At 42.3% G+C, this 22,266-nt stretch overlaps 1 protein-coding gene across 3 annotated transcripts in view; it reads left to right on the top strand.

Moving 5' to 3' along the window:
- Positions 1 to 602: 602 nt before the first annotated feature.
- Positions 603 to 22,266, top strand: part of iqgap2.S (IQ motif containing GTPase activating protein 2 S homeolog) — a 180,809-nt gene continuing 159,145 nt past the window's right edge. For 2 of the 3 annotated variants that reach the window (XM_041573942.1, XM_041573949.1), the window contains exon 1: positions 698 to 932. In XM_041573942.1, the coding sequence (XP_041429876.1) occupies positions 887 to 932 (46 nt within the window). In that variant the 5' untranslated portion in view covers positions 698 to 886. 3 annotated transcript variants of the gene reach the window in all.

The following is a 22,266-nucleotide window of genomic DNA, read 5'->3' on the forward strand; positions in this document are numbered from 1 at the left end:
TGCTGGTGCAACTTCTAAGGTAAGTAAATTTGCCCCTACGTATTTATTGCATCGTTGAGCGGTTCAGCCAGTGTCGGACTGGCCCACAGGCAAAACTCCAGGTGGGAAAATATTCTCAGATGGAGGGCACTCTAATATACAATACATATAATATAATTAATTTATGGGTGCAATGAAGCCCAAAAAAAACCCCCATATAAGGCCAGACACAGAATTTATATTAGCAAAAAGGGCCTGCACTCCAAATAAATAGACAAAGTGGTATTTGAATAGTCATATATTTAAATATATGACTATTCAAATACCACTTGGTCTATTTATTTGGATTGCAGGCCCTTCTTGCTAATATAAAAACTCCAGGTGGGGCCAAGTGTCAGTGGGCCCTCCTGCTTCAAAACGTTTGGCCTATTTCATGGCCATTCCCTATTTCTATGAGAACAAAGAGACTAAATTAATTGAATAAGAGATTATAGTATGTAAATAAAAGAGACTAGCAGAATAGAGGTTGAGTGAGGAGAGGAATTATAATAGTACTGAGAGTGGGCCCCTGATCTAAGGTCTTTTTATGGGCCCCTGGTGTCCCAGTCCGACAATGGGTCCAGCTAAGAGTTGCATTCGCGGGTGTGAATGGGAGTGAATGTACAGGTAGGTGGCGCTGGTAGGTCAATGTGCAGCCGGAGGAGAGAGCGCGCGGGGAGGGGAGCGCAGGCAGCACAGGAGGGGGAGGAGAGCGCTCTAACACTGACTGTTCCACACAGCAACAGGCAGGAGCTGAGAGAGGCGCAGGGGTCGAGCGCACTTGTGGGAAAGAGACTGTGCGCGCTGTGAGCGGCTCGGGATTTACATAGAGGAGCCGGACAAGTTGCGCCTGGGCTGCAGCAACAGGATGAACCATGAGGACGTCTCCCCACTGCTCCGACCCAGATATGGCTGTGAGTGATCTGCTTCTCTGCTTTCACCTTCACACCTGCAGCATGGGGGGGTCAGATCATGTCTAAGCACCTCTGTTATAGGCACATCATGTTGTACGGCTCATTGCTAATCTGCTCAGCCTGCTCTGCTTCTCACCCAGTGTGTTAGGCTCCAGTTTTATAGGGGTCGTCTGGAATCTGTAATAGGAATGGGGTTCAGATTCTGCACCAGGAGGACTTGAACCCTGAGTTCCTCTAGTTTCCCAGCTATCCAGGGGGAAGGGTAGTGGGAGTTCTGCAAAGCTCCAGGTTCTTATTTCTTGGCGCTGGCTGAGCCAGAGATGTTTAACCTGTGATTCTCCAGTTGGTGATAATACACCTTTAAGATTTCAGAGGGTTTTATTTCAGCAAGAGCAGGTTGGTTGGTCGTGTATTCTGAATGAAGCAGAGTAAGAACTGTTTATCCTTCTCACTATTTGGATTTGTAACTTTTTAAGCAGTGTCACTTCTATAAGGGAGACCTGAGTTGGATGTCCCATGATCAACGGGGCAGCACAGGGTATATCCGACTGATGCAATTTGATAAGGATTTCCAGCCATGTGTGAAGGTGACCTGTGCGATTAAATCACAGCTGGAGGGACCCAGTTCATTTAGCAGCCGTGTTAATAAATATAAATATATTGTCAGAATTGATCCTCATAGGGAGTTGTTCTGCATTTCACTTTGTACCTTACATGTGATTGGCTTGTACTGTACTATCAGTGGGCCAACCAGGTAACCCTTATGTTGCCAATGTGTGCATTGTGGGCTGAACCCTGAATACACATGAATGATGGCGGTAAAATGATGACTGCAGAGAAGGATTTCCGTTGTATCTGGTGCCAAATTATAATCTGCAGGACACTGAATTATTATAATCTGCAGGGCACTGAATTATTATAATCTGCAGTGCACTGAATTATTATAATCTGCAGGGCACAGAATTTCCATTTGGGTAGTTCTGTCCTTGAATTTACCTTGACCAGGTTCTGTTCCTCCCCTCTGGGTGTAGAATCAAACTTTAGCCCAGCCCTTGTAGCCAATCCTTACGCTGCTGTTACCAGTCCAGAGGAATTCACTGTCAGTTCATAATGTAATATTGGTTTTCAATAGACACGGCCCAGTTAACAAAGGGCAACAACCCATATTGAATATTGTGATAATGGGAGTTGTTAACATTCCATGCTGACTTGGTTAACATTCATTTACTTTGTGAAATCCCATAATATGTTGGGAGAAAGGGAAAAGCCACTAGTTCACTATTGAAGAACTTTTCCTTCATGGCTTCATTCTTATAAATAAAGATCCTATTTATTGCCAGTCTTATAAATACTGAATTAAATGCATGTGTTGTGATATCTGTATGACTAGACATGTACAAGTGACATTGTAATACAGCAAATGAGACAACTTTTCCCACAAGGCCTGGAGGCTCGGGGGGTCCCAGTGCAAATGTGGGGCCTCGTTGTAAATTTTGCACTGGTGCCTGCAATCCTCTAGTTAAGATATTGGATGTGGACCAAGTATTATAATTACACATGTTTAGAGGCAGAATTTTATTTTATGCATGAAGTTCTGTCAATGCTGAAAGTTCAAAAAACTTCTTGCAGGGCCAAAAAACTTTGAAAAACCTTTAAAAAAGTTATTTCACCTTTAAATTAGCTTTTAGTAAGATGTAGTCAGTGATATTCAAAGATGCTTTGCAGCCGATTTTCATTTTATATATATATATATATATATTTTTTTTTTTTTTGTAATTTTTAATTCAGCTTTTTGTTCAGCAAACTCTCCAGTTTGGAATTGCAACAGCAATCTGGTTGCTAGGATTCAGTTTACCCTAGCAACCAGACAGCAGTTTGAAAGAGAGACTGGAAGATGAATAATTAAAAATAACAATAAAAAAAAATAACAATAAAATTGAAGCCTCTCCTGGCTCCTGGGGCCCATGCGCCCCCCCCCCCTTCCTTCTGAAATTTGGAAAGAAGCAAAAGTAAAGGCAAGTCATGAAAGTGATACTGACACATTCCTATTAAATCCATAGAAACATATCTGTTCTCTTTTTGACCCTCTCTTTCTTATACCAGACTCCGGGTACCGTTGGACTGGGGGCAGCGTGGGGACATTTTTACACATTTTTGACACATTCCTATGGATTTTTATAGGAACGTGTTAGAATCGATTCAAAAAAAGGTATAAAAAATGAAATCCAACTCAAATGTTACTGACATACTAAAAGTTATCTAACCCTTTGTTTCCATTTTCCAAAGGAAGTTTCATGGAAATTCACATGATTTACACATACACCGTTATGATAAAAACGTTACTGCTCCAGATGCAGTGTCCCTCAGTCCATATATACAGGTTCTGATAAGTCAATAGGCAGAGAGAGAGTCAGTTCGCACCATATCTAGCTGCAGTATCTGCTGAGAGGGATAAGTTCTTAGAGAGAGAGAGAGAGAGAGAGAGAGAGAGTGCTGCTGGGTGAGTGTGAGACCACAAGGGCAGATAGCGGCTGTGCTTGCACATGTGCTCTGCTATCTTGCCGCTCAAAGCTAGCGCCATGGTTATGCGGATGTGCTCACTCTCGACAGGGGAAGTCCTTTTCAGTTTGGTCCTGTGATATCTACAAACTCCTGGCACGTCGTCATGGCAGCTCACTTCAAGACTCCCAGTCTCAATTCAGACAGGACAGCGGGGCAATACCTAAAAGCTGATTTTAGCTTTTAAAATTAGCATTGTGTATATACAGTAAATATGTAGGGTGAAAGTGATGTATGTTAATGAGGAGTCCAGAAGTTGTATCCTGTTCAGGGCTTGGAAGTTATTGTGTGTCTGTCAGTGACATCCTAAAATGAGACAGGCAGGTCTAATCTGAATAAAGCAATGAATGTCTGTATTCAATACAATCCCAAAAACAAACATTTAGTGCAGCCCTCCCCCAGAGCAATACCTTATAATGATGCCTGATTTCCACAACTGTGACCTGCGCTCCATGGAATCCAAGAAAGGAAAGTCACATCAACTTATAGTTATAACTATAGAGCCGACTGGGGATAAATAGGGTTTTCTACCTTATTCCTTTAGGACACGGGCAGATTCAGAGAGATATAGTTGCCTGGCGACTAATTGCCTCTTTTTCAGGGTGACAATCTCCCCGAACTGCCTTCCGCCTGGTAAAATGAAAAATCGGCTGCGACAATGCACTCACGATGCTTCATTTCCGAAGTCGGCCGACGTTTCCTCGTGGCATTTTCTCATTATAGCAGGTGGAAGGCAGTTCGGGGAGATTGTCGCCCCACAGAAGAGGCGATTAGTCGCCAGGCGAATAAAAATCTCCACGAATCTGCCCGTGTGCCCCTGCCATTTGAACAGTATCAGTAGAAAATCTACATGGTGTATGGGCAATTAGCAGTGTGGTTAGATTCATGCTGCACTGGAATTGTGTAGCCTGCAGCATGCTACTAAATTAAGTGTTATTGCCTGCATGTTGTTCTCTAATGCATATGTGTCTAGTTTTTATAGGGGGGAAGCAATTGATAGCAGTGCTTGTTCCTTTCTGAACTCCTGAGATTTACTTTTCAAACCATATAGCACCAAGCAGTTCTCCTCAAGCCAAGACAGGTATTTAAGGGTCAGGCCACACTGGGCGTTTTGGGGAGATTTGGGGGGAGATTTACGCCGAATATAAGAAATAGAAATATCGCACCTACAATCTGCATGTATCCGACACAACATGACTGTCGGATGAAGACGAAACGTGCATCACATCAGTCAGTCGTTTCGTGTTAGATGCATGCAGTTTGTAGATGTGAAATTTCTATTACTTACGTTATATTTAGTGCATCCATCTTGTCTCATGCGCTTCTTCTCAGTGCGTTCAATCTGAAGACGTTGCGCCGTGTATTTCAGCCCTCGATCACCACGTGCAATTTTTCTCTGGTGGGTACTTACAAATGTTTGGCGTTAATCAGGGCACATCAATTAACCCAAGTTGGTTTACAGGACATCCTACTGTAGCTTAAAACATATGGAGTACGGAATAGTGTAAAAACGTTTTTCTAAAATGACACTCACAAGTGTGATGCTTGCATAGGCATGTCAAGTCTTAGGGCTCTTACAGAAGCTGCGCTCCCCTGCGTTTCGTTTTTATGCGTTCAGCCGCAGGAGACCACAGGAGTAGACGCATTCAGTTTTTTTCAATGGGGCTGTACTCACACAGGCGCATGTAGGCGCAGAACGCAGGAAAAATGCAGCATGTTGCGACTCAACCTGCGTTTTGCGCCTACGTGCGCCTGTGTGAGTACAGCCTCATTGAAAAAAACACAAAGAAAGAGGTTTGTTAGTGCTACAGAATATTTACAACTTCCAGGCTTTGACGCTTGGGAGAATACATACATCCGGTGCGGGTTTGATCAAACCTTACCTTGCAGCGTAAGCCATACGTGTCTATAATACCATGATCCAGTGAAATATTTATACAGTAGATTATTGCGCTTGCAACTCATTTTTGCAATGACAAGGAAGCACGTGTGGTCATTTCTCTTCACTCAGTCAAGCTAAAGTCAGGAAGTGGTTTTGGGTGTCACTTTTCTATAACTGTTTTGACCAATATTCTGAAAGAGAACTTGGAGCATCATGGTTGTGGCTTTTGATATGATATGAGTGTCATGCTGTCTTCACTACTCATACATTAATCAGGATATACTATGCTGGCATATTTAAAAATCATATTTCACACACATGTATGGGGCCGATTTATCAAGGGTCGGATTTCGAAGTAATGGGAGTTTTTTTGAACTCCCATAACTTGGAAATTCGAATAAAAAAAGACCAACCGAAAGTTATTAAAAAATTTGACGTTTTTTTTTCTTCAGGTGAATAGTCGGTATTCGATTGAATTCGAATCGGACGAAGCAAAGTAATAGCGTATTCGATCGAATTTGAATAGAAGTTTCAAAACATTTTTTTTTTCGATTTTTTTTAAAGTCCACCAATTGACTCCAAATGGGTTCTAGGAGGTCCCCATAGGCTAAAACAGCAATTCGGCAGGTTTTAGATGGCGAATGGTCAAAGTCTAATTTTTACAGAGACTGTACATGATAAATTTCGAATTTTCACATTTTTTTTCAAATTGAATCGAATTTGGACTATTCCCTAGTCAAAGTACACAAAAATTAGCTCAAAATTCTAATTTTCCCTTTGAACTTTGATAAATCTACCCCGTATGTGTATATATATTTATATATTTATATAGATGTATTCTCTATACAAAACTATGCATGCATCTGTGGGAGAAGCACTATATAGCAGTGTAGCAATAGGAATCCAAAAACAACTAGAATGCTTAGGGGTTATTTATTAAATCCGAATGCCAAGACCTCTAAAAATTAGATTTTTTTGTAAAATCCAAATTTTTAGTGGAAAAAAAACTCGAATTTTTCGAGATTTATTATACCCAGAGGATGCAAAATGTCTGAATCCAAAAATCCACCATCTCAGACCTGCTGAGGTTTTATATCAGTCAATGGGAGTGGTCCCTATCCTATTTGGAAGTTTCTGTGGTTTGCTCTGCAATGAGCCTGAAAATCCGACTATTTCAGGCTTTTCTGGCAAAAATCTGAAAAATTTTGACTTTTCGTGGGAAAAAGCTAAACTTTTTTCAAGTTTTTGCTAGATTTTATCAAGTTTTCCCCCAATCCGATTAAATCATGGTTTGTTTGTTTTTTATAATAAATAAGATCTAATCATGGATTCTAGTTTGGTCTGACTGTCTTATATTAAAAAATCAGAAAAATTCCGATTTTGATAACCCCCCTAATGTCCTATTTTGTGTGTGTATCTATCTGTGATGAGTAATTTACATTATATAAAGGGAAAATATGTAATTTATTGGTTCTTCATCAACCCAGAACACACAGTGGATAATACAAACCTTTTTTGTTTTAAAGAGGTAGTTCACCTTTAAATTAACTTCTGCTATGATGTAGAGAGTTATATTCTGGCAATTTGCATTTGGTTTGTTTTTTTTTCATTATTTGTGGTTTTTGAGTTATTTCGTTTTTTATTGAGCAGCTCTCCAGTTTCAGTTTCTGCAATCTGAATCTGGAATATGAATAGGAGAGGGCTGAATAGAAAGATGAGTAACAAAAAGTATCAGTAACAATACATTTGTAGCCTTACAGAGCATTTGATTTTTAGATGTGGTCAAAAGAAGAAGGCATATTTAAAAAAAACTATAAAAAAGGAAAAATTAAGGCAAGTTGAAAAGTTGCTTAGAATTAGCGTATTCATTAACGTACTTAACTTAAAGTTTAACCACCTCTTTCAAGGAGAATTCAACCGTTTTCCAAAAAAACGCAGACACTTTCCAAAATGGTGACCCCCTGTGACTAGTTTGAAGTCCTGGATCATTGCTGCTATTGAGAAGCTGAAACTTTAGGCTGGTACAATAAGTGCAGTTTATAAAATAAGGCATTTTTAGTCATATTCATTTTTAGGGTTCAGTTCTCCTTTAAGTGGCTGTGACCCTCTAAAAAGTGGTACCTGTGGGCAAGGTTGCCATCGGGGGGGCAGGGGGGGAGTATTGTCAGGCCACAGGAGCAGATTCGGGGAGATTAGTTGCCCCAGCGACAAATCGCCTCTTCTTCTGGGCGACAATCTCCCCGAACTGCCTTCCCCCTGCCCTCCGCCGGCTAAAATGAAAAACGCCTGTGGCAATTCACACGCGGCACTTCGTTTTCCGTAGTCGCCTGAAGTTCCTTGTGAGGCAACTTCGGAAAACGAAGTGACGCGTTTGCATTGCCGCAGTCAATTTTTAATTTTAGCCGGCAGGGGGAAGGCAGTTCGGGGAGATTGTCGCCCAAAGAAGAGGCGATTTGTCGCTGGGGCGACTAATCTCCCTGAATCTGCTCGTGTGGACTGACCCTAAAGGTGCAAATCACAAGGTATCTAAGTCCTACAGTCTTTGCTTTAGAAAATTGGTTACATTGCTTTAGTGCAAATGACGAGATTAATTGCCTGTGTGAAACAATGTTCGTGAGCTCATGCTCACCTGCCCTATTTCCATGACTCCGTTTGCACTTTGTGGCTTGTGAACTTTCAGCCCCACTAGTTGAGTGTTTTATTTGGCTCTACATTCATAGTTGCATTGAATCCATGTATGCCATTTGTTGCACAACATTCTGCACCCTCATTCCAGTTAGACCAGTTGCATCAAGAATTGCATTTCCTGTAACCACATGGAAATATGTGTTGTATCCAGTTGTTTTGTATTTTACATGGAGATTTGCCTTGTAAGTATTTACTGCTGTCCACTGCATTGAAACTGCTCCATTGAAACATATTAGCAATGTACATTTGTTCCTAAAGCTGGCAGGGTCATCCTTTAAATTCCATCTCTCTGTAAAACATCTGCAGGGTTGATGGGGTCATGGCCCTGTTGTAAGACAAAGGCACCCACATGTATCAGAAGATTAATGTCCCCTGCATCTCTGTGTGTGGCAGACACTTGGGCCATTAGTCGGTATCATTAGGAAGTGCTGACTTCTGAGTAGCTCAGTGATACCTGTTTACTGGCACAACTGTCTGTTACTGCTCATTTCTCACACAAGTAAAAGGGAATTGGATGCTGCAGTACTAGAGAAGTGTCTACAGAAGTGCATCTCCGCATAATATAAGGCTAGGGCCAGACAGGGCTGAAATCCGCCTGCTGAATTCTGCAGGCCGGTTTAAGCCCCTGACTGCTAGCTGTGTTCTCTTCTTGCCTTGTGTTGGCTCCAGAGTGAGCATACTTTGCTTATTTTGGTGAAGAAACAAGAGACTTTGCATTTCAAGCTGAAATCCTCCAAGTTCACGCCAGAGCGTGGATTGTAAACTCCACTAGGGCAGGGATTCAAGGCCCAATTTGTTGCCTATAATGGGAGTGGCACACAGGGAGATTTTGGTAATCTCCCCTCAGGGCAGAGATAAATTCTCAGATTCGGGGAGATTAGTCACCCGCCAACAAATCTCCTCTTCTTAGGGTGCGACTAATCTCCCCGAACTGCCTCTCCTGCCTTCCCGTCGGCTGGAATGCAAATCGCCAGTGGGATGGCATTCAGAACGCTTTATTTCCCGAAGTTCCCCGAAGTTGCCTCACAAGGAAGCTTCAGGCGACTTCGGAAAATGAAGCGATACGAATGCCATACCACCGGCGATTTACATTCTAGTCGGCAGGAAGGCAGTTCGGGGAGATTTGCCGGGCGAATAATCTCCCCGAATCTGAGCGTGTGTCTCTGCCCTAAAGGTGGCAATAGACATTACAATTACGATCTATTCTCTGACCAATGGTCGTATCAATACTAACTGTTAGAGCTGCATTTGTCAGATATACGAGTAGAAACAATAGAATAGATTCAGCACTAACAGTGGCTGATGTTCAGTGCCTTCAAAGGCACCCAATCAAAATTTTCCGGCCAGCCCGATCAACAAGCCGACCAATATCAAAGTCTTCTGCCAATATTTGTCGGCTCATCTCCCGCCATAGAGGCACTGAATATTGTACGAAGCTCTGCTCTGATGTTTGCCCAGAACTTCTAGACCAGGGACATCCAAAAGGTAGATCGGGATCTACCAGTAGACCTTTAGTTGGTGATCAGTAGATCTCAAGACACTGCCAACAAACATCTTGTCTAAATCACCCTCTTGTTTCATGCTTTTCATTCAGATATTTATTCTGTTACATAAGAAATAATTGTTTCTTAAATATAGCAATATACATTCTATCATATAATATTTAAGTAATATTCTCCATGCAAAAGAATGCTATTATGGGTTTAGATCATAATGGGCCAACATAATTAAAGGGATCCTGTCATCGGAAAACATGTTTTTTTCAAAACACATCAGTTAATAGTGCTACTCCAGCAGAATTCTGCACTGAAATCCATTTCTCAAAAAAGCAAACAGATTTTTTTATATTCAATTTTGAAATCTGACATGGGGCTAGACATTTTGTCAATTTCCCAGCTGCCCCTGGTCATGTGACCCTTTAAAGTAGACCCCCCATTAGTAAAGAATGGGCACTCCTGTTTTAGACTGTCCAAGGGATAACATCTATTTTTTATTGCTTTGTATTCTTTGGTGCTAAAGTTGCTTATCAGTACAACACCTTGGAACATTGTTAATAGTTAACTAGGAGCAAGGACTTGAAATGACAAGCGACTTGTTATATTCCCTGCAGAGAAGCACAAAGGCTTTTTCCCCTGCACATTCTCTAGATGCAGTTATGAGATTGGTGCCTTATCCCAGTTTAGGGATTTGAACAATGATGAAGAAGGCACAGCCAAGATTAAGGCAGGAAGTGTAAACACCATGCAGAGACAAGATTTAAGACCTGCCATAGTCAGGCTTCTTCCTGTTCTCTAGATCACATGACCTGCGTTTTCCTTTTTCTTCATCTACAATATAGTTTGTGTCATACATTCTACTGAAATGTAAATAGGAGACTAGCATAAGCTTATCTGAGCCAGTGAAGTTACTGGAGAACAGGAGTTATAATACTGGGGAATTGTAAATAAGGTCTATTGTTTGCCCAAATATAATAGCCAATCAAGTTTTTTGCTTTCAAATGGATGATTGGTAAAGGCTTCCTGCTGATTGGTTGCTGTAGGTGACTACAAAAGAGACTTTTGAACCTTTTGTGACAATACCCAACGTTTGCCCATTAAAAGAAATCTATATCCCAAAGCAATGTAGTTATTTATAAAAATATATGCTCATATGTAAAATCCAGTTTCATCGAAATAAACAGCTTTCATGAAAATATACTTTTTTAGTAGTATGTGCCATTTATCAAATGTAAATCTCTATTTTCAAATGGATGAGGGATGCCTATATTATAAAGGCAAAATATAAAACTCTAGATAAAAGGTACTGTAACCTCAAGGTAAGTGCAGACAGCCATCAAGTAAAGAAACTTAGCAATTGCCACCCACATGCCTCCCATTTGCACCCAGCAGAAGCTTGGCAACAGTACTGGAGGTGGGGTTTAGGGTTAATGGCACAAGGAGTCTTTTGTATTTATTACATTATCCAGGAGAAAGGCTAGTGCCACACGGGCTGAAATGGACCTGCTGAAATACGCAAACCGAAAAAAAGCCCCTACACGGGCATTAGACTCCTCTCCTGTCTACACCTGGAAGTAGGGTTGCCACCTTTTCTGGAAAAAAATACAGGGCTTCCTATGTATTTATCTTTTTTCCCTATTAATAACATTGGGATCAGCCATCATTTTTACCGGCCGGTAAAATACCAGCCTGGTGGTAACCCTACCTGCAACTTTTGTGTCAGCTCTGGTGCAGACGCAAGCGACTTATTTCCATGAAGAAATATGAAATCAGCCGTGTGTGCCTACACCTGAGTCGATGCAAAGGTCCCAGTGTTTACACAGATGTTTTTTTTTCTTCATCACAGGAGAGGCTAATTGCTTTTAGGGGCTGAATTTTGGTGATTCCCATGTGGCACAAGCCTTAAATTGTGGCATTAAAAATGCCTCTATTTACCACCCTAGTCACCATATCTTGTACTATGAGAGATGTACACAAAAGCTGCTAACCACACAACAGTTTATTAAAATTTTGTGCCTTTTCCCTTTGTTACACTACTTTTTTTATGGCCATTGCTGATGAGCATGGCAAGATTATTTCCACACAGTTTTGGGCCATAAACACCCCAGTGCCGTGTAGCTTATTTTTATAGTATTAGAGCTTCTGAAGCAAAAAGAAAATTATTTACAGGCATAGGGTAATAATATATTACATTTAAATGTTTGTAAACACCTTTTATGTTTTTAGTGTTGCCAGGAATGCCGATCCCCCTGATTCTGTCCCATGTGTTTAGTAATAGGTGTTAATAGAGTGTGTTCACAAGGAGAGGATTTTGGCCAGAAAATAATCACTTGAACATTTTCTGCTGAAATCTGCCTCAGACAGTGTATTTTATTTCATTGCACCATAAATGTATGCAGAACAAAACAATGCTTTGAAAGGCATAAAAACACAAAGTATGGTTATTGTAAATGGTACTGTTAGAATATAGTGTTAGGGGATGGAATGTGGTCCCTGCCCTAAAGAGCTTACAGTCTATGATGTTACTGCACACACATGGTGGCATCAGTATCTTCTCAGCTGGTAGTTTTCAGCCAAAGGTGAAAATACACTAAGCTTTGGTGTATGCACATGAATGAAAGAGGTAAGATACTGAAATTAACACTCCAAAACATTTGTGATATGAGACCAGAAAGGGCAAGATATGGAGGGAGATAAGCAAGAAGAAGTCAGTGCACCCTGCTGTTCACAGACTGAGGAGCATGGTGCCCTGGTCACTGAAGATAACACTATCTTTGTGAATGAAATAGGCAGTTTTGCTTTCCCTCTCCCATGGCATTGTTTGTATGAAGGACTGTAAACCAATGTGAGATGTAACAGATGCCTGTGGATAGAGGTGGCAGCAATTTCACATTTACAAGCAGCCAATCACTCAAGAAAATCTCAAAGAACCTCGGGGAATAACTGTAGCTTGCGTCTCCCTGGAGTAATGTCGATTGGGTGTGCCAACCTATTGAAGTAGAATAGACTGTAAATATGCATTATACGTGGCCAAAGGTGTAATAATAATATAGTTTTGTCTGGTTCATATCAGGCCAGCAATCTATGTGAATATCCATATACTATGGATATTGGTCTGTTCATGGGTTGTCCATATTTGAAAATGCATGCTAGTGTTTGTAAGTCTTCACTTCCCCCTGTTTTGAACGATTGCAGCAATACAAGGCAGCCATGCAGTGTATAGCCCCTTGTATATTATCCATCCTTTCGTCCCATGGCCTGATCGGTCAGATGCTTATGAGTATTCGTCCAAGTATTGGACGCCTTTAATTTCTGAGTTAGCACTGTTTGATCATGCAGATCAGTGCAGTTCTGACATCTACATATGTGGCAAAATAACACACAGTCTGATTGTTTAGCTTTTGGGATTGCGCTGCACTGAAATAAACAGTTTGTGGTCAGCTTGAAGAGGAGCTGTTATTATGAACTGTAGCTAAACCCTTTTCTTTTTTTTCTCTCTCGTTTTATTATTGACCTTGTTTAACCCTGTTTTCCATCAATCCTTTGCATGATAAAAGTCCAAGCCTGATCATAAGATTAGTTGGTTTCACAACATGAGAACAGTTAAGGGTCATGGCACAAGCTCAGATTCGGGGAGATTAGTCGCTTGTCGACAAATCTCCTCTTCTTTGGGGCGACTAACCTACCCGAACTGCCTCCCGCCGGCTGGAATTTAAATCGCCAGTGGGATGGCACTTGGAATGCTTTCCGAGGTCGCCCGAAGTTTCCTCGTGAGGACTAATCTCCCCGAATCTAAGCCTGTGCCATGACCCTAAGGAAACGTGTCCTTTAGTGATTTAATTGGTCTAGCCATCTGATCACTACACAAGCTGGTTTTATTTGCTCTTGTTATCATTTAGTTTCTGTGCCTGTTGAACAGCAGGGTGATCAGAATGTAAAAATACTGTATATACATCAAATAAAATGTTTCTGGCAGTTTTTAGGGCAAAGACACATGCTCTGGTTCATTCTCCTCTTCTTGGAGATGATTAATCTCCCCGAACTGTCTCCCGCCAGCTAGAATGAAAATCGGCTGCGGGATGGCAGTTGGTGCGCTTTGTTTTCTGAAGTTCCCTCGAAGTTGCCTCACGAGGAAACTTTGGGGCAACTTCAGAACATAAAGGGCTCCGAGTGCCATCCGGCTGGCGATTTCGATTCTAGACAGCGGGAGGCAGTTTGTGGATATTATCAACTAGAAGAAGAGGCGATTTATCGCCGGGCGATTAATCTCCCTGAATTTGACCGTGTGTCTATGCTCTAAAGGTGGCCATAGACGTAGAGATCTTCGCCAAACGAGCGGATCTCTCCAATGTGCCCACATTGAATTGGGCGATATCGGGCTCAGGTCTGGATTTGCTGAGAGGCTGCAAAAATTAAGGGGCGACAATGGCACCCAGCCGCAGGTGTATTTGTTGCGATCCCGGAGCACTAAGCGTGATAGACATTTAGTGCTCCACTAAGAAAATATGCACATGCGAGCAATCTTGCGGGAGGGAGGGGGTGCCGAAGGATGCTGGCCTTTGGGCGCCCTTGTCAGAAATCTGTGCCTGATCGGGCTGATCCGATGGTGGGCCCTATCATAATGCTTCCGATACTGGCGGTCGGATTGCAGGACCGCATAAACACACAGATGCACCCGCAATCCGGTGTGATTTTTTAACCTGATGATCGAGATCTGGCTGACTTTCATCCAGATTTAGATCGGGAAAGCCCGTCAGATGGCCCCACACATGGGCCAATAAGCTCCTGACTTGGTCTGTCGGCAGCTTTTAACGGCCTGTGTATGGGGGCACACGGGCAGATTCGGGCAGATTAGTCTCCCCGGCGACAAATCTCCTCTCCTTCGGGGCAACAATCTCTCCAAACTGGCTTCCCCTACCTTCCCGCCGGCTATAATGATAAATCGCCAGTTGGATGGCACTCGCAGCACTTACTTTTCTGATGCCTGAAGTTTCCTCGTGAGGCAACTTGGGGAGACTTCGGAAAAGGAAGCGCCGCAAGTACCATCCCGCTTGCAATTTTTCATTATAGCCGGCGGGGAGGCAGTTTGGGAGATTGTCGCCCTGAAGGAGAGGAGATTTATCGCCGGAGCGACTAATCTCCCCGAATCTCCCCGTCTGCCCTTACCGTAAGAAAGAGCTGAATGGCACTTCACTGTCATTGTTATCTATACTTAAGTACTGAAACAATCGGATTTTAAACAGCTTATCTGTTGTTTGCCATGCACACTTTGCCCTACAGCTGTACTGGAACATGAATGGCAGCCCCATGACTGCTCTGTAGCTTATTTGTATAAACTTTCTTACAGCTTCGGAAGCAAAAGTACAGTTTAACGAACATAGGGTAATAGTACATTACATATAAGGGCAAGAGCACACTAGAGGGCATATTTATATTATTTTATATATTTTATATATAAAAACTCCCATAAACTCGAATTCGAAAAAAAAGACCAATCGAAATTTATTAAAAAAATTTAAAATTTTTAAATTCGGCTGAATAGGATCGACCTGCAAACTCGAATCAAATTCGAATCAAATTTGATTCAAGTTTTTTCACCATAAAAAGAAAAAAAATAGATGTTTAAAAGTCCACCAAACAACTCCAAATTGATTGTAGGAGGTCTCCCATAGGCTAAAACACCTATTCGGCAGGTTTTAGATGGCGAGTAGTCAAATATGAATTCTTAAAGGGACAGTACCTAAATTTCAAAATAAGAATTTCGAATTTATTTTAAACTCAATCGAATTTGGACGATTCCCTTGTCGAATTATTCTGAAATGAACTTGAAATTTGATTTTTCAATTTGACCCTTGATCTATCTGCCCCTAGGTGTATGCCCCACTTCTCTCTGCCAGCATTTTACAGGCAGGAGGATAAGCTCCAATACGCTTTTGTGTTAAGCTGCAATAACAAGTAGTGGCGTAACAAGCAGGCACCCCTGCAAAAAATTATTTGGAGGACACATCATAGATAAGCTGCTCCAGCACACACCTCACATTAGCCTTACGTGTAATAATCTTGGATAAATGTTCTATCCAATCAGCCCGTGCGTGGTCACAGACACATTACCTGACATTGTGATTAACCTACTGATAAAGCCCATAAATGGGAAGTATAGTATCTTATATGTAAGATGGTTGCAGCACCTCATTTTCTTTTAAGTTACAGTAGAACAGCCTTGCTGGTTATAGTTTGTGCAAATAAAACACATTTTTGTAATGGATTTATGATTTAAATTGACTGGATATGCCATACAGTCTTTTTTTATGTAAAGTATAGGAAAATGGGTCTCTGGGACCTGGGATCAGTAAAAGGGCTATGGAACACTGTGTTTAAATATGCATTTAAGCAAAAATAGCAGGTGCTGAGTGACCTAAAGTGCTTGTCAATCAAACGAATGGTAAACAATTGGGTGCAGGTAGCGACGATCAATACACTGCCTGTGCCGTAGCTTTAAACCTTCAGGTAAAAAAAAAAACATTACCTGTAGAATTTCCCAGTGGTGCATCAGCTCTGCACAATATATTCTCCTTGAAAAACTGTCCAAGCTTTTGTCAAAACATCCTGTTTTCAACATCATAAAAATACATTGGCATTATACTAATTTCCTCTTCTAGAGTGTTGGTCGTGTTCCCATATACCTTGGCATCTGTGTTTATTTGGATATTGCTGGGAAAACTAAGCTGTTTCATTCTCTGGGCTATTACAGCCACTTAAATTGTTCGTTAAAAAAAGTTATGTCATTCTAATTAGCTTTCCAATATACATTTAAAACAATCAATGATCTTTGTTATTTGTTAATGTAATTCCATTAAAACCAGTGGCTGTCTGTTTATATTCTCTGCCGTTCTCGCTCTGACTTCTGAAATAGTGTAGCAGAGGTTGATTGAGTGCTGGTGGAGAACGGTTACAATAAGAGGGACACGTAACATTAAAACAAATTAAAAAAAAGTCTAATTAAAGGGCACCAATCTCATCAAAACAGAGTGCTCTAGCTTGCTTATTATGTGCATGTGTGTATTCCAACATGCCAGCCTTCACCAGGTGCTCCCATAGGGGTAGCTGACACAGTTCTCTCGCTTATACCTGCTATCTCACATCCACAGTCCATTCCCAGAGACTATTATCCACTGTTACTATAGGCACCATCTCTCCCTACTATACCTGCTATCCCACAGCCACACTCCCTTCCCAGAGACTATTATCCCACTGTTACTATAGGCACCATCTCTCCCTACTATACCTGCTATCCCACAGTCACACTCCCTTCCCAGAGACTATTATCCCACTGTTACTATAGGCACCATCTCTCCCTACTATACCTGCTATCCCACAGTCACACTCCCTTCCCAGAAACTATTATCCACTGTTACTATAGGCATCATCTCTCCCTACTATACCTGCTATCCCACAGTCACACTCCCTTCCCAGAGACTATTATCCACTGTTACTATAGGCACCATCTCTCCCTACTATACCTGCTATCCCACAGTCACAGTCCCTTCCCAGAGACTATTATCCACTGTTACTATAGGCACCATCTCTCCCTACTATACCTGCTATCCCACAGTCACAGTCCCTTCCCAGAGACTATTATCCCACTGTTACTATAGGTACCATCTTTCCCTACTATACCTGCTATCCCACAGCTACAGTCCATTTCCAGAGACTATTATCCCACTGCTACTATAGGCACCATCTCTCCCTACTATCCCTGCTATCCCACAGTCACACTCCCTTCCCAGAGACTATTATCCCCACTGCTACTATAGGCACCATCTCTCCCTACTATACCTGCTATCCCACAGTCACACTCCCTTCCCAGAGACTATTATCCACTGTTACTATAGGCACCATCTCTCCCTACTATACCTGCTATCCCACAGTCACACTCCATTCCCAGAGACTATTATCCACTGTTACTATAGGCACCATCTCTCCCAACTATACCTGCTATCCCACAGTCACAGTCCCTTCCCAGAGACTATTATCCCACTGTTACTATAGGCACCATCTCTCCCTACTATACATGCTATCCCACAGCTACAGTCCATTTCCAGAGACTATTATCCCACTGTTACTATAGGCACCATCTCTCCCTACTATACCTGCTATCCCACAGTCACACTCCCTTCCCAGAAACTATTATCCACTGTTACTATAGGCATCATCTCTCCCTACTATACCTGCTATCCCACAGTCACACTCCCTTCCCAGAGACTATTATCCACTGTTACTATAGGCACCATCTCTCCCTACTATACCTGCTATCCCACAGTCACAGTCCCTTCCCAGAGACTATTATCCACTGTTACTATAGGCACCATCTCTCCCTACTATACCTGCTATCCCACAGTCACAGTCCCTTCCCAGAGACTATTATCCCACTGTTACTATAGGTACCATCTTTCCCTACTATACCTGCTATCCCACAGCTACAGTCCATTTCCAGAGACTATTATCCCACTGCTACTATAGGCACCATCTCTCCCTACTATCCCTGCTATCCCACAGTCACACTCCCTTCCCAGAGACTATTATCCCCACTGCTACTATAGGCACCATCTCTCCCTACTATACCTGCTATCCCACAGTCACACTCCCTTCCCAGAGACTATTATCCACTGTTACTATAGGCACCATCTCTCCCTACTATACCTGCTATCCCACAGTCACACTCCATTCCCAGAGACTATTATCCACTGTTACTATAGGCACCATCTCTCCCAACTATACCTGCTATCCCACAGTCACAGTCCCTTCCCAGAGACTATTATCCCACTGTTACTATAGGCACCATCTCTCCCTACTATACATGCTATCCCACAGCTACAGTCCATTTCCAGAGACTATTATCCCCACTGCTACTATAGGCACCATCTCTCCCTACTATACCTGCTATCCCACAGTCACACTCCCTTCCCAGAGACTATTATCCACTGTTACTATAGGCACCATCTCTCCCTACTATACCTGCTACCCCACAGTCACACTCCCTTCCCAGAGACTATTATCCACTGTTACTATAGGCACCATCTCTCCCTACTATACCTGCTATCCCACAGCTACAGTCCATTTCCAGAGACTATTATCCACTGTTACTATAGGCACCATCTCTCCCTACTATACCTGCTTTCCCACAGTCACAGTCCCTACCCAGAGACTATTATCCCACTGTTACTATAGACACCATCTCTCCCTACTATACCTGCTATCCCACAGTCACACTCCCTTCCCAGAGACTATTATCCCACTGTTACTATAGGCACCATCTCTCCCTACTATACCTGCTATCCCACAGTCACAGTCCCTTCCCAGAGACTATTATCCCACTGTTACTATAGGCACCATCTCTCCCTACTATACCTGCTATCCCACAGTCACACTCCCTTCCCAGAGACTATTATCCCACTGTTACTATAGGCACCATCTCTCCCTACTATACCTGCTATCCCACAGTCACACTCCCTTCCCAGAGACTATTATCCACTGTTACTATAGGCACCATCTCTCCCTACTATACCTGCTATCCCACAGTCACAGTCCCTTCCCAGAGACTATTATCCCACTGTTACTATAGGTACCATCTTTCCCTACTATACCTGCTATCCCACAGCTACAGTCCATTTCCAGAGACTATTATCCCACTGCTACTATAGACACCATCTCTCCCTACTATCCCTGCTATCCCACAGTCACACTCCCTTCCCAGAGACTATTATCCCACTGTTACTATAGGCACCATCTCTCCCTACTATACCTGCTATCCCACAGTCACAGTCCCTTCCCAGAGACTATTATCCCACTGTTACTATAGGCACCATCTCTCCCTACTATACCTGCTATCCCACAGTCACACTCCCTTCCCAGAGACTATTATCCCACTGTTACTATAGGCACCATCTCTCCCTACTATACCTGCTATCCCACAGTCACACTCCCTTCCCAGAGACTATTATCCACTGTTACTATAGGCACCATCTCTCCCTACTATACCTGCTATCCCACAGTCACAGTCCCTTCCCAGAGACTATTATCCCACTGTTACTATAGGTACCATCTTTCCCTACTATACCTGCTATCCCACAGCTACAGTCCATTTCCAGAGACTATTATCCCACTGCTACTATAGACACCATCTCTCCCTACTATCCCTGCTATCCCACAGTCACACTCCCTTCCCAGAGACTATTATCCACTGTTACTATAGGCACCATCTCTCCCTACTATACCTGCTACCCCACAGTCACACTCCCTTCCCAGAGACTATTATCCACTGTTACTATAGGCACCATCTCTCCCTACTATACCTGCTTTCCCACAGTCACAGTCCCTTCCCAGAGACTATTATCCCACTGTTACTATAGACACCATCTCTCCCTACTATACCTGCTATCCCACAGTCACAGTCCCTTCCCAGAGACTATTATCCCACTGTTACTATAGGCACCATCTCTCCCTACTATACCTGCTATCCCACAGTCACAGTCCCTTCCCAGAGACTATTATCCCACTGTTACTATAGGCACCATCTCTCCCTACTATACCTGCTATCCCACAGTCACAGTCCCTTCCCAGAGACTATTATCCCACTGTTACTATAGGCACCATCTCTCCCTACTATACCTGCTATCCCACAGTCACAGTCCCTTCTTAGAAGCAAGTAAACTCAGCTGATTTTTCGTGATATTATGGCAGCTCTTTATTCTGATGTTCACTGTCCTCAAATGTCAAATATTAATATTGAAATTAAAAAGGTGGTAAATTAGCATACAGAGCATGTTTTGTTGTTTCCATAGAAACATTAATATGCTGGCCCAGACGTCACTGGGCAATGTTGTATATGCAAGTACTAAAGGCTGCATTATAAGCATCTGTCAGTAACATTTTGTATGATCCTTAACTCTTTGACTCCTAACCTGTACTTAGAAATGGCCCCAACCATGGACTTGTACTCTGAAACCAAGTTACAGAGTGCAAGTCCACGGTTCTCTATAAATATTGTATGTTGCTAGCTAGTCTCCTATATCCCAGAGATGGGTGGGTGTGCTGGCAGTTAGACAGTTAATAATAGTTTAAAAGCACAAACCTATACCTGTGCATATGTTTTTGTATATAGGAAATCTGGGAAAAAACATTAATTGTAATAATAAAATCCTAATAAAGAGTCCTTAGTGTTGCTATTGAATCTTATATCTCACAAAAGCAGTGTGTTACAGGTATGGTGTCTATAATAGGAATGCTTGCGATCTGGGACTTTTCCATAATTTGTGGCCTTAAAAGAACAGTAAAACCAAAAAAAGAAAGTGTCCTAAAGTAATGAAACTATAATGTATTGTTGTGCTGCACTGGTGAAACTGGTGTATTTGCTTCAGAAGCTCTACTATAGTTTATATAAAGAAGCTGCTGTGTAGCCATGGGGGCAGCCATTCAAAGCTGAAAAAGGAGAAAAGGCACAGGATACACATCAGGTAACAGCTCTGTAGTATACAATGAGATTCTTCAGTACTTATCTGTTATCTACTATGTATCTTGTGTTTGAATGCTGCCCCCCATGGCTACACAGCAGCTTGTTTATATAAAGTATAGTTGTTTTTCTGAAGCAAATATAATTCATTATTAATATTATATTGTCTTTCTTTTAAAACACTTAAATTTGTTGGTGTTCCCATTCTGGTAAAGGAGAAACAAACCCTTTACCAAACCCCCCCCCCCCCACCCCACTTAGACCCCCCTTCCGCTCCCCCCCCCCAGCCTAGCTTCCCCCCTGGGAAATGCCCCAAACTTTTTACTTACCCCTCGGAGCAGAGTCGCATCTTCCGGGTCTTTGTGTCTTCTTCCGTTGCTTCGGCAATTTCCATCTATTTCGGCGAATGCGCAGTTGTCTCCATCTCAGCTTACCAAAGACCCGGAAGATGGCTGCGGTGAACTGCGATCCCTGAATCTGCATGAGGGGTAAGTAAAAAGATAGGGGCTTTTCCCCGGGGGCTGTGGGCAGCTAGGCTAACGGGGAGGGGGATCTACGTAGGGTAGGGGGGTAGGATTTTTTTGGCAAAGGGTTTGTTTCTCCTTTAAAGTCTGCAGTGTAATGTAATCACAGGCACAATAATAGCCCATGTCTAGTAATTCATAGAAACCATAAAATTATTCCTTTCAAACAGCTGACCAGTAAGTGCTGCCTGCTGATTAGTTGCTACTCTGTTCTTGCTATTCTCATAACTATATGGGAAACAAAACTTGGAAATCACTGATATAAGGTGACTGCAAAGCTTCAACATGTACATATATGCATACATATAGGTGGCTGCATGGCATTCTCTAACAATAAGCAAACCCTATTCAATAAAGGATAAATGTTGTTGGTTGATAAGGTTGCACACCCCTGTGTCTCCTATAACCTTACTGAACTGTTACCACTCTGAGAAAAGGAGAAGGAACAAGGAAGCCAAGTGGCAGAATGCGGGTGCAGAGAGCACAGGATGGGTTTCTCACTGAGAACATCTGCTAATTTGTCAGAAAGTCCATTAGGAACCTTTTGTCTCTGGCAGAGTCTGCAGCGGGGCTGTCATTACTGAATTTTGCACCCCTTTGTGACAATTGCCGCATCCTATTATAAATGTTAACATGAGCATTAAGCCAGGGGTGTGAATTGCCTTCTGATCCTCGC

Source organism: Xenopus laevis, chromosome 1S, assembly GCF_017654675.1.
Source record: "Xenopus laevis strain J_2021 chromosome 1S, Xenopus_laevis_v10.1, whole genome shotgun sequence".
NCBI classification, from domain to species: domain Eukaryota; kingdom Metazoa; phylum Chordata; class Amphibia; order Anura; family Pipidae; genus Xenopus; species Xenopus laevis.